The 17073-nt window shown below is 56.0% G+C and overlaps 6 protein-coding genes across 6 annotated transcripts; 2 read left to right on the top strand and 4 right to left on the bottom strand.

Annotated features, from left to right (window-relative positions):
• Nucleotides 1-144: 144 nt before the first annotated feature.
• On the top strand, nt 145-2957 carry CHGG_03997 (uncharacterized protein; the record flags this gene model as incomplete). The annotated part of the gene is made up of 5 exons (XM_001223210.1): nt 145-260; nt 320-1056; nt 1139-1779; nt 2156-2837; nt 2899-2957. The coding sequence occupies 5 exons, from the start codon at nt 145-147 to the stop codon at nt 2955-2957; spliced, it is 2235 nt and encodes a 744-aa protein (XP_001223211.1).
• Nucleotides 2958-3622: 665 nt separating this feature from the next.
• On the bottom strand, nt 3623-5290 carry CHGG_03996 (uncharacterized protein; the record flags this gene model as incomplete). The annotated part of the gene is made up of 3 exons (XM_001223209.1): nt 3623-4651; nt 4720-4908; nt 5048-5290. 3 exons carry the CDS (start codon nt 5288-5290, stop codon nt 3623-3625), a joined length of 1461 nt encoding a protein of 486 aa, XP_001223210.1.
• A 1030-nt stretch (nt 5291-6320) lies between these two features.
• CHGG_03995 (uncharacterized protein) lies at nt 6321-7788 on the bottom strand (the record flags this gene model as incomplete). The annotated part of the gene is made up of 4 exons (XM_001223208.1): nt 6321-6484; nt 6551-6708; nt 6895-7387; nt 7581-7788. 4 exons carry the CDS (start codon nt 7786-7788, stop codon nt 6321-6323), a joined length of 1023 nt encoding a protein of 340 aa, XP_001223209.1.
• Nucleotides 7789-9718: 1930 nt separating this feature from the next.
• CHGG_03994 (uncharacterized protein) lies at nt 9719-11630 on the bottom strand (the record flags this gene model as incomplete). The annotated part of the gene is made up of 4 exons (XM_001223207.1): nt 9719-9861; nt 9940-10816; nt 10921-11414; nt 11477-11630. The coding sequence occupies 4 exons, from the start codon at nt 11628-11630 to the stop codon at nt 9719-9721; spliced, it is 1668 nt and encodes a 555-aa protein (XP_001223208.1).
• Nucleotides 11631-12292: 662 nt separating this feature from the next.
• On the top strand, nt 12293-13962 carry CHGG_03993 (uncharacterized protein; the record flags this gene model as incomplete). The annotated part of the gene is made up of 2 exons (XM_001223206.1): nt 12293-13792; nt 13921-13962. The coding sequence occupies 2 exons, from the start codon at nt 12293-12295 to the stop codon at nt 13960-13962; spliced, it is 1542 nt and encodes a 513-aa protein (XP_001223207.1).
• A 221-nt stretch (nt 13963-14183) lies between these two features.
• Nucleotides 14184-16519, bottom strand: CHGG_03992 (uncharacterized protein; the record flags this gene model as incomplete). The annotated part of the gene is made up of 3 exons (XM_001223205.1): nt 14184-15196; nt 15453-16284; nt 16442-16519. 3 exons carry the CDS (start codon nt 16517-16519, stop codon nt 14184-14186), a joined length of 1923 nt encoding a protein of 640 aa, XP_001223206.1.
• Between the last annotated feature and the right edge of the window lie 554 nt (nt 16520-17073).

The following is a 17073-nucleotide window of genomic DNA, read 5'->3' as shown; positions in this document are numbered from 1 at the left end:
ATTCTGCAAGATGAGTGCCGCTCCAGCAAGCAGCATCCAGAACGAGCTAGCTCCGTTGATCATCGAGGGGCTCAAATCTTCTCCCAAGTTCTTCCCCTCCATCTTTTGTGGGATGACAAGGGGCTTGCGATATACGAGCGTATCATGCGTTCCAAAGATTACTATCTCACACGAACCGAAGCTGAGCTCATCCGGCTCAATGCCGACAGCATTGTCGAGACGATCCCTGACGGCAGCGTGATTCTCGAACTCGGTAGCGGGTATTTGGCACCATATCTTAGATCGCTGTCTCATGAACCGTGGACCTCACGCTGCATAGTTGTCTCTCCAAAACATTCATCATTCTTAATATCCTGGCCCGGAAGCGGAAACACGTCGTCTACTACGCCCTCGACGTCTGCGCATCGACACTTGCGGCAAGCCTCGCACAACTTCGCTCCGCCCTGAAGCACTCGCCGTACGTAACCTGCCGCTCGTTGTGCATGACGTACCGGGACGGGATTTCATGGCTCGCCAACGAACCTTCGCTGTCCGGGACGCCAGTCAGCGTCTTGTGGCTTGGTAGTAGTTTTGCCAACGAGCCCCAAGGCGACTTCCGTCAGCTTCTCCACGGCATCTCCGCGGCGCAGATGGCACAAACCTCTACCTCTACCTCTCGCCGCCGAATCTTCGGGTGGCAGTTGCTGGTCGCTGCGGACGGAACCAAGGATCCGGAGACAGTATCGCGAGCGTACGACACGCGGGATGGGCTGTCGAAGGAGTTCACGTTGAACGTGTTGGACAATGCCAACCGATCGCTGGGGGGTGACGTTTTTGACGTGAACCAGTGGTGCTTTGACGGGGAATGGGATGCCAGGAAGGGGCAATTTCAGACCTGTATCAGAGCACTGGAGAATCAAACTGCTAGGGTCGGGAAGGAGGAAGTTCTGATCAAGAAGGGAGAAAAGATCAAGGTGATTGCGAGTCGGAAGCTGGGGCAGAAAGATGTTCAGGGGTGGCTGGTGGGCACAGGCTTTACCATCAGCAGCTCCTGGACACACCCAGAGTTTGCCTATAGTGAGTTGCTGTCCCTGGAGTCGGGCGCAGGGTAAGGAACAGGTGGTGGCAAACAGGGCTAACTCCTTCTAGGCCTTTACAGATTCAGTTTACCGGAGGAAAAGGCTCGCGTGCAACAAGCAGGCTGGGAACGACTCTACCGAGGGCAACTCGGTCGACTGGTTCGATCCTACTTCCGGAGAGTGTTTGATCTTTAGACCGCCATTGAAAGACGATGGCTTCAGAAATTCCAAGGATTTGTTGGAAGACCAACAGCCACGGTTCCACGGTTATCTCACAGATGATGGAGCTTACAACAGTCTGGTTGGGATTCTCGGAGCAGCCCAGAAGTCATTAATTGAAGGTTGTCCTTGTTTCTGTCTGTCCATCTTGTGTAAAATAGCTCGTCGTCAGCTCTTGGCCTCCCCCCACGTAGGCTGTATTGCGCCCACGTTGGGCAGTCATACACGTTCTGCAACCGAATGTCCGAGTGCCAAGTGCCACAACTTCCAACAGGATTATGTCAAAACCAACCCTTTATTTTGGTGTCCTATTTTCGTGTCCACCCCCCTTTCTCAAAACCGCCGCTCCCCGATTCCGTCCTCGACCAAGTCAACAGCCGACATCGGTAGAGAGAACCCCGATTACAACGAATATCTTAGTACCCCAAGTCCGATATGTATCGCCATCACACACGACATGCTGCAGGCCAATCTCAAAAGATGCCGTGATGCCCCACCACGGGTGCGAAGGTAACCCTCTTCGGGCGATCTGCAGACGGTTCAGCTGCCCACTTACACTTTGTTGTGCCTTTACATGTCCCCTTTCAGACAGCTGCATTCTTAAGATCAATCACACCCCCCCTATCCATCCCGCGGTGAGGTGTGCCCGCCTGCGACCCCGCCGAAACAAGCCAGCTCCTCGTTCTTGATATTACATTTTTCTTTTTGACGTTTGCCGCCGCTCCCGCTGGCCCACGGTTCCATGAATTGGGACAGTAGCCCCTTTTGCTGCGCCTCGGGCCTCGACTCTACCGCTGGAAGCCGGTCTCTCACATCTTTGCTCAGGGCTCAGCTCGTTAGCAGCTGGTGTTACCATGAATATGGGCCAATTTGACCAGGCAGATCCCGCATACAAGTCGATACGCCATTGGCGAGAGGGTGTCGCCATCAAGGATGTCGATAGTTCGGATGCGGCCCACGCCAATGACGGCTTCAACCCGGCCACCTTCAAGCCCAAAGCATCATTTCACGATGCCTCCCTCCCTGGAGACGCCCCCGGCCATCCTCTGTACGGAGTCGCCCTGAGCCCCGAGAGCATCGAGGATATAGTAAGCACCGGCTGGCCAGGGTCGAAGATAGAATCCATCAAGCCGCTGGAGGCTGGGAAGTCGTTCAACAACAAGATCTACTTTTTAAAGATATGTCATACGGTATTGGGGGTACAAGATGTCGTGCTCAAAGTCAATGGGTCATTGTACGATGGCGACAAGGTGCAAAACGAGGTGGCCTGTTTGCGGCTCCTCGAGCTCTATTGTTCAGAGGTGCCGGCTCCTCGCGTGATGGCGTGGTCAGAGGCGGGGACTCAAGCAACATTCGTCTCCCCCAACCACGCGGAGACCAAAGCCTTGGGAGAAGGCGCTGCGGGAGACACCGCTGGATGGATTCTCACTTCCCAACTTCCAGGCAAACCCGTCAACACTGCCGACCTGGACGCCGCAGCAATCGCGAGCCTTGCCACACAACTCGCCGACATTGTCGCGAGTTGGCGCCAGCGCATCCCCTTCCAAAAGCACGGCGGAAGTATGCAAATCCGGAGCGCAGCCGTAGACAATGGCAACAACGAGGGAATAGCCCTCGACAGACCATGCGGCCCAGGCATTCCCGATCTTGTCATTCGAGGTATCCTCGTGGAGGAGATGAAGCTGACAGAACCCATAACGTGCATCCACGATTACTACCGACTCAAACTGGACAACAAACTGCAACTACTCGAGTCTGTGGACATCCTAGCACGCAACCGCCACCTCCTCGAACCCCTCAGAAAGCTCCGTGACGAGCGCCTTCCCAAGCTGAGCTTCTCGGACATATTTACGCAGACAGGGACGCCGGCGGACACTTTTCTGTTCACGCACTACGACCTGTTTCCCCGGAATATCTTGGTGTCGGGGGAGAGCCCGCCGCGGGTGACAGGGATCGTGGACTGGGAGTTTTCTGGCTTCTTTGCGCCCATGGATGAGTTTCTGGACGACTGGCTGGATGCCGGGGACTGGCCGGAGGCGTTTTACACCACCTTCCTCAGAGCTTTGGAAGAGAAGGGAGTGGCTACACCCGCTGGGGGCATACCAGGAGACGCCTGGCACGTGGCGTATTGGTTGGAGAGGACCATCGAGAGTGCTGCGCCATGGTGGCTGTTGCCGGGGAGTCTCAGTGCAAAGCAGAATGGGAAAGCTCTGGAAACGGCAGAATCTGTTGTAAAGGAGATGCTTGGAAATCTTGGAATTGTGTAAACATTGGCTGCCAACTAGAACCTGATTTGACGACCGACTTTAAGTTCCATCCCCCTATCCCACTCCCCCGAATCCGAATCACTCCTTACCAACTCTAACATCCCGTAGCACCTTATCAACGTGTTCCCTGACCCTAGCCTCCAAATCCTCACCAATAATCCCCAGCACCCCAAACACCTCCTCCCGCGTCTCCCCCTTCACATTCGCCAAATCCCTCCCAAGACTCCTCACCATCCGATCCTGCCAGCCCGGATACAGAGGATCATCCAAGTGGGTCCAAAACGTCCTCGCAAACTTCAGATCCACCTCCCTCTGCTCCTCCGCCGGCGTGGCCATCACCTCCTCCAACCACCGCTGATGCTCCGGCGTCGACCGGCTCTCCACGCCACCACCACCCCCAACAGCCGCCGCAAACCTTACCGGCTCCCTATCCGCCATCAAAAACCCCGGATGCGCCCCATAATTCCCCTCCCCCAACGGCGCCCCCGCCCCGTCCCTCAACAACGGATTAAACACCCCGCTCCGCGGTCGGTTGACCGCCAGCTGCTGGTAATTCACTCCCAACCTATACCGCTGCGCATCGGGATAAGCAAAAAACCGCGCCTGCAGCATGGGGTCCTCGGAGGGCTCGATGCCCGGGACGAGGTGGGAGGGCGAGAAGGCCGCCTGCTCGACCTCGGCGAAGTAGTTGGTCGGGTTGCGGTTGAGGGTGAGCTTGCCGAAGGCGCGGGGCTGCACCGTGCCCAGGTCGGCCGGGTAGGTGCCCGTGTCCCAGTGCTTGGTCATGTCGAGGATGTTGAAGCCGAAGCGGTGGGCTTCGCTGGGGTCGATGACTTGGATTTTGGCCGTGTACGTGGGGAAGTCACCGCGCTCGATGGCGTCGTGCAGATCGCGCGCGAGGTGGTCCGGGTCGTTGCCCGCCATGTGTGGGATGTCTTCGTCGGCGTGGGTTTGGTAGCCGAGGTCGCCTTCGAGGTACATGTGGATGTATTTGAAGCTGCCGTCGGGCATGACGAATTTGTGCGCGTGTCCCATGTACATGTTGAGGTGGCGGTACGTGGAGAAGGCGCCGTAGTCGCTGTGCAGCCACATGGCCATGTGCCAGGACTCTGGGTTTCGGACGACCCAATCCCAGAATCGTTTGGATCGCGCAGACCGGTGCGGCGGGTCCTTACTTCTGGGCGTGAACGAGACCCGGGAATCTTGATGGGGTCGCGGATGAAGAAGACTGGGACGTCGTTCCAGACCCAATCCCAGTTGCCCTCGGCCGTGTAGCATTTCAGGGAGAAGCCGCGAACATCACGGACGGCATCGGCGGCTCCCCGCTCGCCGGCCGTGGTCGAGAAGCGGGCAAGGCAAGGTGTCTTCTTACCAATGCCCGTCAGCATGTCAATATTGCAGATGTCTGAGATGTCGTGCGTAACTTAGAGAGATGGTCAAATCAACATTCGGGTGTAACAAAGCACAACATATTGCTTAGATTGGAAGCAAGGTTATACAGACCTCGAATTCTCCATAAGCTCCGGCTCCCTTGGCGTGAACAACGCGTTCCGGAATCCGTTCCCGGTTGAGATGCGACAGGACATCGACGAGTTGGAAATCCCGGAGGGGCAGCGCGTTAGAGGCACGGAGGGATGACTCGGGATTCCTCGCTGGACAGCCATTCGAAGTGGTGTACACATTTGTCTTCTGCGACTCGCCATTGCCGCTGGTAGCCCCGTTGCGGGATCCGGAATCCGCTGTCATGATTGTAGTGTTATTCCAACTTCTAAAGAATACCTACACCTGATAAGCGTGTGCAAGTGCCTCCATCCAAACCTAAGTGAGCTCACTGGAACCGGAGCACGAGACCATGTACCATAATCACGAGCAATAAAGACCCGATATATACCTATACAGACTACAGTTATAACAAAAGGCTGAGTGATTTAGTTTAAAAAAAGGCGGCGTATTGGTTGGTTACACTGCATGGAGCGCTAAGATGCAGACAAGGTGTGGGTGGAGCGTTTGGGGAACCCTAAGAGGCTGGGTAGGATTCAGCGAGATAGCCGCGGCCACCTTGTGGCCGCTGGGGTGCGTAGTTGGCCATGATCAAAGCATGCGGCCTTCGAGTTTCCGGAGAGGGGACCATGAGAAGAGCGGGGAAGAAACATTGGTCTCGTGAGCTTCCGATAACGGGAGGGGGTGAAGGGGGTAGGCGAGCCCTCTGTCACACTAGAAACCAACAGACCGGTGTGCATAGGTACTCAAATTAAATTCATGCGTGCTACGTACACTCCCTATGTGTATCGTAGGTGAAACGGGGCGGGCAGCAGAAAGGATTACCGCCGTTTTACCCCTGGACGTTCCTGTTATTATGGCAGCTACCGGGACTTTACCTACCTAGGGAGGGAGTCAAGCTCCACGGTCTAAAACTGACAACCATAAGTCAAGCCAGTCACCATTGCGTTAAGGGAAGCCATCGTGTTTCTTGTTACAACCCCATCCCTCGATATTGCTGCCTGTTCGCTTATTTTAAATCGTTTAAATCGAACACTCGCCTGCCCGATCGGAGGTGGAGGTTGTACCAGGAGCGACATTGGCTACCAGACGCAGGAGGACTGTGGAGCTCCCATGTCTCAGACGGAGGCATATCCAAGTGTTCAGAAGCACTCAGGGGAAAAGATCAAAAGAAAGCAAGTGGAATACAAAAGCTCCTCCAATAATGCTCAACTGTAAATTCATTTTATAACCACCGCGGATATCGTAGTTATAAGATTTTAGAAGAACTGAAAATCTATGGCAGGGACTTCATCTGACCTCGCTTCCCCCTGATAGGCTCAAAAAATAGGCTGGGGTCCGCGTATGTTCCCCCTACCCTGTCCCACAAGTCGGAAAACTGTCCAAAGTTGAACTGGATGCTCTTGTGATGCACCGTGTGAAACTGATCGCTGTTGTCGTCTGCGGAATAGGAACGATAATGAGCACATGAGCAGCGTTGGAGAAACAAAAGGACAGGCGACTTACGGAGCAGAAAGGTCCAGATGTTGCTGATGAAAAAGACCACGAGGTGTCCCACATCCGACATCGGGAAGAGGAAACTGTAGGCGTAGACGGGCAAGCTCATGATCCATCCCTCGATCGGCTCAAAGGCGTACGCGGCAAACGGCGTCGGGATGACATACCTGTCCAAGATGTCACGGGTCAGCAGTGGTTCTCAGAGTTTGCAGCATTGGTGTTTGGGTGTTCCTCACATGTGGTGCTGGTAGTGCGACAGTTTAAACAGCACAGGATGGTGAAAGGCCCTGTGTAGCCAGTACATGCACGTATCGCTAAACAGGGCAAAGAGGGGATATTGTGCCACCTCGTACCAAGTGCTACCCGTCCCGAATGGGTAGATCTTGGCCCACCCGCGCACCTGGGCCACGAAGATGGGCACCGTCAGTACGCTGAGGACGAACAAGGCAGTCATGGAGGCCGTGATCTCGGCGCGGATCCGGTTGGGCCGGAACTTGGGCTGCTTCTTCTGCTCCCGGTCAAAGTTGAGATAGTAGCAGACGGTCCCGAAGAGTAGGTAAAAGAAGGTGCTTGTGATCCAAGTTAAGAAAAAGATGCTGATGCTCTGGCGCCATATGCCATGCCGTTGCCAGAAGCGTGGGTCCGCTGCAAGGTTACAAAGCCATGCCTTGCTCTTGTCGACGATGACGCCGGAGGGCTGTGAAGATGGTGACCACCAGTCCGGATGTGTCCCGTTTGAGACTCCACAGCTGGCCTGGGCTAGCCGAAAGGCCGAGTCGTAAACATTGTCCAAGAGGACCGGGTTGAGATGCTTGAGTACTGTTTCCATTGTCGGCTCGTCAACGCCTGGGAGGTTGGTTGTTGCAATAGCTGGCTTGGGAGGAGGGAGGATCGAGGGGAGAGGTCCCATTAATGTTGGGAGGCCATGGGAAGTGCGTCATCTTGCGTGTCAACGAGGTACCGCGGGATACTTTGTGATATTTTTGCCCGTGGAGTTGATCGCCCATCCATCTAGACCAGATATGGATGTTATCAAGACGTGTCAGCGCCACTAGGGCTGAACATTTAGCTTGGGTTGTGTTTTGAGACATGCAGGACCCGCAACAAAAGATCTTGGGAGATCGCCACTGGGCTGGATCGGGCGGTCTGATTCCGACGATGGGGTTCGGAGTTATTGTCTGCAGTGTGCTGCCACGCATGTTGCATGTGCAAGTAGAAGACACAAGAGGCCGTGTCGGGTCGACCATTCTGTCAGTACCTTAACTAAACCTACCAACATTGTCATCGACAAGTCTGTGTACAGTTGCACTAATAGCTCGAAAATGTATGAACCAAGAGCCACCGGTTTGGTGAGCGTGATCATTAATGAGCTTGTGAGCTTCCAGCTCATAGCGACCTGCCCGTTGCTGGACTGGTTCGTCTGCATTGTATATGATGATTTTGATTCGTCATTGCTTTCGGCTTCCGAGGCCCTTCTTTCTGAGCCACTCACTTTTTTCACTTCTCGTTTGCCGACTGTCACGGCCACATCGATGGCAGCTTACTTGGGCTGGGTTGTCTTCCAGGCGGTGCTGTACGTCTTCGTTCCGGGACCTCTCCACCAAGCGCCACGAACTCCAGGAGGCAGACGCCTTTTTTACCGGTTGAATGGATTTCGGGCCTGGGTTTTGACACTGGCTCTTGCGGCCTATGCCTCCTATGCCGGCTTCCTTGATCCGACACTTATTGCGAAGTATTGGACCACACTTCTAGCAACGGCTCTGGTATATTCATCCGCCCTCATCGGCGTCTTCTACATCAAGGCCCGTGTTGCGCCCGACGACAAGGGTGACACACTATTGACCGGCAAGTTCTCCTTCCCTCTTCACTTCCTGCTGACATAAGACGTCCCGTATCGCTTGTTGTTACGGCTCTAACACCATGTCCAGGCCACTTTTGGTACGACCTCTTCAATGGCGGAGAGCTGCACCCACGAACCGGACAGCTGTTCGACTGGAAGCACTTCAACGCCAGTCGAACGGGTGGGATTCTAGCCTGGACCTTGATGTACGAAGCTGCATCTCCTCCGTCAACATGTGCATTTGAGCTCACAGGTGTACAGCGACCTTTCATTTGCTGCTTTGCAGCACCAGAGATTTGGCTCCGTGACCAATTCAATGGTTCTGGCTGCTGGATTCCGAGCCATTATTGTTGCAGAATACTTTATCTACGAAGACCTGTGAGTGGGACCATGTCGCAGCTGGTCAACAGTAACATATGCGTAACCAGATACTGACGCGGATGGCGCATAGATTCTTCGAGACACTCGATGGCGCCCATGAACGTTTTTCATTTTACAGCATTTATGGCTTCGCTGTGATGATGCCGCATCTGTGGACTTTGCAAACACAATATCTTGCTTCCCATCCCGTCGAGCTTTCAACAGCGGCGGTGGTCCTGCTCGTGCTTGGCTTTGCCCTCGGCTGGACCATTAATCACGTTGCCAACGACCAAAAGAACACGTCACGGCGGACGAACGGAAAATTCCTCATAGGCAGTCAAGAGGCAAAGACTATCGAAGCCAAGTATGAGACAGCAGACGGAAAAACACACCGCACTATCCTTCTCTGCTCAGGTAAGCACATGACCCCCCCTTGCCAGGATTATGGCTGCCCAAGAGACAGAACATGTACTAATACACGGGTGTTCTCAGGACTGTGGGGCATCGTTCGTCACCCGAATTATATTGGAAGCATCACCTACACGTGTGCAGCCTGTTTGACTTGTGGCAGTGGTCATATCCTCCCTTACATGGAAGCGATTCTGGTCGTCACCATGTGTGTTCACCGCTGTTTCCGCGATGAGGCACGATGCAAAGCCAAGTATGGGAAAGCATGGGCTGAGTATTGCGAACGTGTCAAGTGGCGTCTGATCCCGGGGATCTTTTAAGGGGGCCAGGAGGGGAAGGGGTGGCGGAGGATGGCAGCTGGACAAACGCCTGACAACCTGAAAGTTGTATTATTCGGTAGCCATGACTTGTTATGCTTCCTTAGTCAAATAGTACATAAGGATTTCGGAGGCAAGACAAATCTGTTCCGCAACTGTGCGAGGCTATGAGAGAACGTATGACCAAATCTCGACTCTAGGAAGGACACGAAAGCCACATTGAAGCCCAAGCAAATCATATGACTTTTTCATCTACCGCCGCATCTTCAGCAAGACCCAAGCAGCTAACCTGTAACCCAAAATAATGGCCACCACGATGCCAACATTTCGCCCCTGGTCTGCCGTACTGACCCCGTACTGATCCAACACCGTTTCCCCGGCAATGTGACATTGGTCTGGCAGTGACGCGTATCTACATTGACATCCCACGCCACAGCTGTATGTTTCCCCGTTGAACTGCGTGACCATCATACCTTGGAAGACGTAGCCCTGCGAGTTCCAGTAGTAAAAGGCGTACTTGTAGAACGCGTTCAGTTGCGCCGGCGGCACCAAGGTACCCGCAGTTGCGAAGGCGATGACGTTTAACAAGGCCGTGATCACTAGGGCGCCAACAAAGTTGGGAATGATGGCAACAGACAGGATGACTATTCCTTCAGCGGCCAGTAGGTTCAGGTACAGCCACAACACCCAAGTGAAAAAGGCACTGGCAGACTGGCGGCAACCCCCCAGCCAGTAGAACAAAACAGAAAAGGCGGCGGAAAAGAGAAACAGATAGGGGATCCCCACGACAAAATTGGACACCAAAAACGAACCAGGACCATACAGCCCATTCCGGCGGTCCAGACGAAACTGACGATAGTCCTCGATGAAGGCGGGGACGTACGTCACAGCCATGAACGACATGAAGCCACAACTCACCACCAAAGCGTTGACCAGCAGCTGGATCGAGTCCTGGTCGCGGTCCATCTGCAGCCAGACGGTGCCCGCCAGCAAACCCAACGCCGCGTACATGGCCAGCCGCAAGGTGTACGCCAAGCCATCACGGTACGACTTGATGAAGCTGCGGTGGGTGAGCACCGCCAGGCGGGCCAGAAAGGGGGGTTTGGATCCGGCGCCAAGGGGAGCGAGTCCCAGCGCGGGCTTGACCGACGCGGTAACCGCGGCAGCGGTCTGTTGGCGCAAGACAGAGCTGTCCCAGCGCGACGCGAGCTCGGCCACGCGCTCGCGCTCCGACGCCGCGGCGTCGTTTTGGGCTTGGGAGAAATCCGTGTTGACCAATTCGAGCAGGAAGTCGGCTGGGTTGGCCCGCTCCGGGACGGTCACGCCGATGCTGGCGTAGTAGTCGACCAGCTGGCTGATGGAGCTCGAAGTAGTGTGGCTTTCCCGGTCGAGAGGAGGAGGAGTTTGTCGAAGAGGTTGAAGGTGGAGGTTGATGGCTGGTGGATGGAGCACACGACGATCAGGCCGGTTCGCTTTGCAAGCTGCTTTAGGTAGCTGACGACGTGGCAGCTGGCCACCGAATCGAGGCCGCTCGTGGGCTCGTCAAGAAAGAGGATGCCGGGACCTGTGACGAGTTGCTTGGCCACGGTCAGGCGTCGCTTCTGGCCGTGTGATATGCCGGTCCCCACGCGCAATGTCGTCAAGCGCACGAGACCAAAGGATTCCAGCAGCGTGTCGATGCGCGCTTCGGCTTCCGCCTCTCCCCCACGAGGGACGCCCGCGAGACGCGAGGCGAAGTGGAGCGTCTCTCTCACGTTCAGTGCACCGATGAAGATGTCGTGGTCCTGGGCGAACGACGTGACGTGGCGGAAGACGTGGATCGGCAGCTCAGCACCGTTCACAAGGACCTGCCCCGTAACGTGGGCTGCCTTGATGGGGCGTTGTGCGAGCACGTTCAGGAACGTGGTCTTGCCGCACCCCGATGGGCCCATGACAGCGCAGCATTCACCTGCAGGTAGTTCATGCTTAGCAACGATCCTTGATCGGTAAGATTGGGGGATGGTAACCAACCAGCTTGCATGATTCCCTCGACATTGTCGACTAGCGTCTTGGGCTGGCCGGTCTTGCCCTCCTTGACAGTGACTGTCAACCTGCTCCATGATAGCGTTTCCACTGGGGCGTTGAGAAGCCGCTTCTCGGAGATAGGAAGCTGTTCGGAATCCATGGCAAACAGTGTCAGTTCTCTGACGAGAAAGTACCGTATAGTTCTTGCAGTTGCGAAATCGGAGGGGGGTTGACTTCTTCAAACGAAGGGACTCGAAAAAGCAACTTTGCGAGGACCATGACTAAAAGCCACGACGGCTCGTGAGGTCAACATTTTTTCCTTTCTAAGCTATTGGCGCTTGGCCCAACGCCCGCCAGCAAAGTGAATCATGATATCTTGGCTGATGGCTGATCATGCTAGATTGGGTAAGTTTAGCAATAAGCTTTCTGACCGCCTCAAGATCGCTAATCGACCACGTAAGATCCACGTCCCGTGAACAACAAACGCTGCTGGGGTGGAAGGATGCAAGACACAGCTGAATGATACACACACCTTCCTAATGTGGAAGTTAGACAAGCGACGACGAGGGACATTGGAGTACATCGCGATCTGATAATCGGAGACGCACATGCGGTAAACCGTTGGTGGTGAAAGCCGGTGTAAGGTAGCCAGATGGCATGAAACCGGATAAGTTCAGGAAATGACTGCGGACACCGATTGGCATGCACTCGCATTATCTGTTTTCCCATCCCTCCTGTCGTGATTCAAGAGACACGATACCGAATCGTGAAGTGTCACCGGGTCCATTGACTCCATTCTTCACACATCATTTGGCGGCTACCATGGCTACCACCATAGTCAACACCCGTTCCACCGAGACCCACATCCTCTTAACAAACGGCGAAGAAAATGCTCAAACCACCAAGGGGCTAAAGCAACTCGAGAGCTTGGCCCTAGCTCAAGCCGCTGGAGTCGAGTTGCAACGCCATGAGCGCATCGTCAGCCGTCTAGCTTCCGAGGTACAACATTTTTCCGAGCGTGGCGAAAGGTTTCGTATCAACCATGGCTCCAGCAATTCAACCCGCCCTGCCTCCATAGGGAACCTACTCGATATCAGCGGCTTGAACAATGTCCTCTTCATCTCCAAGGGTGACCCGGACCTCGGGCTCGAGAGCTGGTGTCTCGCCGAGCCCAACGTCCCGATGGACAAGTTGGTCGAGGCTACCATACCGCACGGGCTCGTCCCTCCCGTTGTTATGGAGTTTCCCGGAATCACGGTGGGCGGGGCGTTCTCCGGGACTTCGGGGGAAAGCAGCTCCTTCCGCCACGGCTTCTTCAGCGACAATGTCCACGAAGTGGAGATGATTCTGGGCGACGGCCAGGTGGTCAAGGCCTCCCATGAGAATCACCCTGATCTGTTCCGTGCCGCCGCCGGCGCCCTAGGCACGCTTGGTATCGTGACGGCCGTAAAAATGCGGCTGATACCAGCCAAGCGATTCGTCCACGTCCGCTACACCCGCCTGGACAGCTTCCCGGACGCCATCAGCGACCTCCACAAGATGAAGTCCGGCACGTCCGAATACCTCGACGCCATCCTGTACTCCAAACACCACGGCGTAGCCATCACCGGCAACCTCGTTGACGAGACGATGATCCCCCAGGGCACGCGCATCAAAACCTTCAGCCACGCGGCCGACGACTGGTTCTACCGGCACGTCCGCGACAAGACCAGCCCCCTCCCCCCCCGCAGCGAAGCCGACGAGTACGTGCCCCTGGCCGAGTTCCTGTTCCGCTACGACCGCGGCGGGTTCTGGGTCGGCGAGCTGGGCTACGACTACTTCAAGCGCGCGATTCCCTTCAACGGCTTCATGCGCTGGCTGCTGGACGACTTCTCGCACACGCGCACGCTGTACCACGCGCTGCACGCCACGGGCGTCACGCGCGAGCTGGTCGTGCAGGACGTCACGGTGCCCTGGGACAATGCCGCCGCGCTCATCGATCATATCAGCGACGATCTGGGCATCTGGCCGCTGTGGTTGTGCCCGCTGGCCGGGGCGCGGATGCCGACCTTCCACCCGATGACGGCAAAGACGGGGGTGGCGGGGTCGGGATGTCCGCCGATGACTTCGGATGAGATGCTGAGTATTGGGCTTTGGGGCTGGGGGCCTAAGAAGTTGGATCAGTTCGTGGCGAAGAACCGCGGGCTGGAGGCAAAGCTGGAAGAGCTCCGCGGCCGTAAGTGGCTGTATGCGAATATGTTCTACACGGAGGAGGAGTTCTGGAGGTTGTATGATCGGGAGTGGTACGAGGACTTGAGGGAAAAATATCACGCGACTAATTTGGTAAGCATATACGATAAAATCAGGAAAAACGGAGTTGGGACGAGGAGCTGGGCCCGGACAATAACGGAACTGTGGCCGGTCGGCGGGATATTGGGTATGTGGAAGGCGGTACGATCCGGGGATATCAGTTTGCATCGGAATGCGAGGTGGAAGTGGTCGGGGGGAGCTGAATGTACGATATGAAAAAATGTATGTCGACTGTAGGTCCTTAGCTAGGCGTACCACCTGTAACCTCGACTCCCATTGCGAGACTTGTAGGTACCTGTTCGTTGATATTTAGTCTTCTTTGACTGTGTTATTTCTCGAGCATATGAAGCACTGATAAGAGTAAGGGCAGGTAAAATGCCGACTAGCCGGTGGCTTAGGCGAGTGGTGGTTGATGTGAACGGAGTCAGCCAAGTTCAATTTCGGTGAAAGCCTTCTCATCTGTGACCCCTTCCCCGTCCGCCAGCCCAAAGATGTAGGTTGGGCCAACAAGTTGATGCCGAGGCGGAATGTTGGCACTCATCTGGCCCAGTTCGCCGCGGAGGATGAAGGGTACATGTCCCCCGGCGAGTACTGCAATTTCGTCGGCAACGGCGGTTTCTTCTGGTCCCAGCCCCGGCCGTCCAGTGTCATCAACCAATGCCCGCCGATTATAAATCTTCCATGCCCGACGGTAATCCCAGGACTCAGACATAATCCAGTCACTTTTAGCCGTATCACTGAGCAGCGCCGGTGGAGGGGACACCCTGCCGGTCAGGACATTGAATCCGTGGATGAATCTAGCGGGGCCCTCTGCGTCTGCTCGCTTCACAAGGCCCATATCCGTGATGGGAACGCGCCACGTCTCCTTATCAAGTTCGGCTCTAGGACAAAAGCAAGGGCTCTCGGTGACCATCTGATTGATCTCCAACAGCCAGCGCCGGCATTCATCAAGATAGTCAGATGAACCCGGGGCCGCTTTGAACACCCTTCCAACTCTTGCAACTCGGCCGACAACGATTCCCGGCAGTGATACCACCGGCTGTTTATAGACGACACCTTTAACCCGGCTCTTGGGAGCCCAGTCTTGCCAGCGGGCTCCGCCACTGGAATCGCCGCGCGCAGCCGCCTCGCTCTCGGCGCCGAAAGAAACACCACCAATTTGGGGCATCATGCGGGGGGCAGTCCAATCAGGTACCCACGAGGGGAGCGCGTCCTTGGTGTTTTGAGGCTGGCTTCGAGATGTCCTGTGGCAGAAGCATAGAATATCTGGACCGTGATCCTCAAGGAGCGCCTTTGCAACGGCAAAAAGCACCTTGTTGATTGTCATGGTTGGGGAATAGTCGACGGGGATTCTGATGCGGTCTTTTTCGCGCACCATCCCAAGTAGGCCATAGATCCGGTCTCGGGGGTCGGTGGCTTGAATGGCGCTCATCATCACTGGTGCCGAAAGAGGTCCAGATGATGGTATCCAGCAGCGGCATGTCCGGCAGCGTCTCGAGGCTTTGGTTTAGGGGGATCCGAGCCTTCGCTAAGCCCTTTCGTCCTCTTTCCAACGAGCGTTTGTATCTCGTTCCGATGCCAAACGCCAGATGGGGACACGTTTAGGGTAAATATCACTCAGCAGCGTGTACAGCCTGCGATATTGTGGCTCCGTGCTTCGGGTACAGCACCATCCATTCCAGCAGCCGCATACACTCGCTGACATCCTCCCACGCCACGGACGTCACGCCCGCTTCCGGGTCCTCGCCACACATCACAACCGCCTTCCGCGCGAGCACCACCTCCTGAATAATCCACACGCGCCGCCACCACACACGCCCCCTAAACAACCGCCAAACCGCCTCTAAATCAAACCCCACCCTTCCCCCTCCCCCTCCCATCCCCTGAACCCCCCCCTCGGTAATCGCAAACCCCCTCACGGTCCTCACAAACGCCTCCACCCTCCGCGCATCCCCCACGCCCCCCGGCTGTTCCCGCACCTGCTCCCGCCACAGCACGCCCAGCTCCCTCACCGCGTGTAGCGCGGCCCCGTCCGGCTCCGGGCCCAGCCACACCAGCACCTGCGCGGCGGCGCGGTAGATGCGGCTCATCAGCGGCACCTGGGTGTTCTTCTCGGCCGTGTCGCGCTGGTTGATGCACAGCGCGTCCACCCACAGGCGGCCGGCCCAGCGCTGGCGCGTGAGGCGGGTGATGGCGCTGTGGAGGTTGGCGGTGACGGGGATGCGGTGGGTGCTGATGGTGAGGTGGGGAGGGGGCGTGGTGGTGGTGGTGGAAGGGGTGAGGGGGGCGCCCCAAACGTAGGAGAGGGCGGTGAATGTTGGGGGCGTGGGGGAGAGGGCGGCGTGAGTGAGGGTGAGGGTGTAGGTGGGTGGGGAGGGGAAGGGGTTGGGAGGGTTGGTTGAGGGTGGGGGTGGTGGTGGTGGTTCTGGGGGATAGGAGAGGGTGAGGAGGCGGAATTTCGTGGGTTGAGGGGTCGAGCGGGAGGTAGGGGTATGTTTGGTCGTTGGGTGTAGCCATGTTGGAGCCTGTGGTGGTGTAGTCGGTCTAAGTCTCGGGGGGTAGATTATCGGTGACACCTAGCCAGGTATAGGTGGCGTAGACATGCCCGAGGCGATGATGATGTTTGTGGTGTTGAGGGATGGGATTGGGAATTGAAGTCGCTTGCCAAGATTTTGGGCTGACTGAGCCCCTCGTCGCGTCGTTCGTTGCATCGTTGTAGCTGCATTGGATACCGCCGATGTCGCTTGGATGAGCATCCATTTTTCTTCTTCGTATTGATGTTTATGACCTCAGGGGCCGCGTAACCCGCGCCAAGCACCATATTGCCGCGTGTTTTGGGTGGGTTGGTCACTAAAAAGGGTGTGCACGGAATTCCGGCCCAGTTGCCAAGCCACGAAACGGGTTCCTTGCTTGACAGCGGGTTAGCCACTCCGAAGCCGGGCCGAAACCTTCGATTGTCAAGTATCCCGTCATCGGGACCCTCGAGGGTAAGGTACCTTCCCGTTGGCAATCCAAAAACTCAACAATAAAAATATCACAAAAACACCCATCATCATCTTACAATAACAGGTGAAGCCCACCGCATCAAGGCCGTATCAAAATTATTATCAACATCGCATCGGCACCGAGGCGAGGTTGAACCGACGGTTGCATATTCTTTTGGGGATTTTCGAGGCTGTGCTGCGTGGCCCTGGGGGTCTGAGATGAAAGCCTGCACAGGCGTCGCTCGACCAGTTCCGCATCGGGACAAGGCATCTTCTGTGCTGCATACTCACAGCCTCATCAGTGCGAACAAGTGGTCTCACATTTCGAAT

Source organism: Chaetomium globosum, genomic scaffold, assembly GCF_000143365.1.
Source record: "Chaetomium globosum CBS 148.51 scaffold_4 genomic scaffold, whole genome shotgun sequence".
Lineage (NCBI taxonomy): Eukaryota > Fungi > Ascomycota > Sordariomycetes > Sordariales > Chaetomiaceae > Chaetomium > Chaetomium globosum.
Note: the sequence above shows the minus strand (reverse complement) of the source record. Positions and strands in the feature narration are given on the sequence as shown.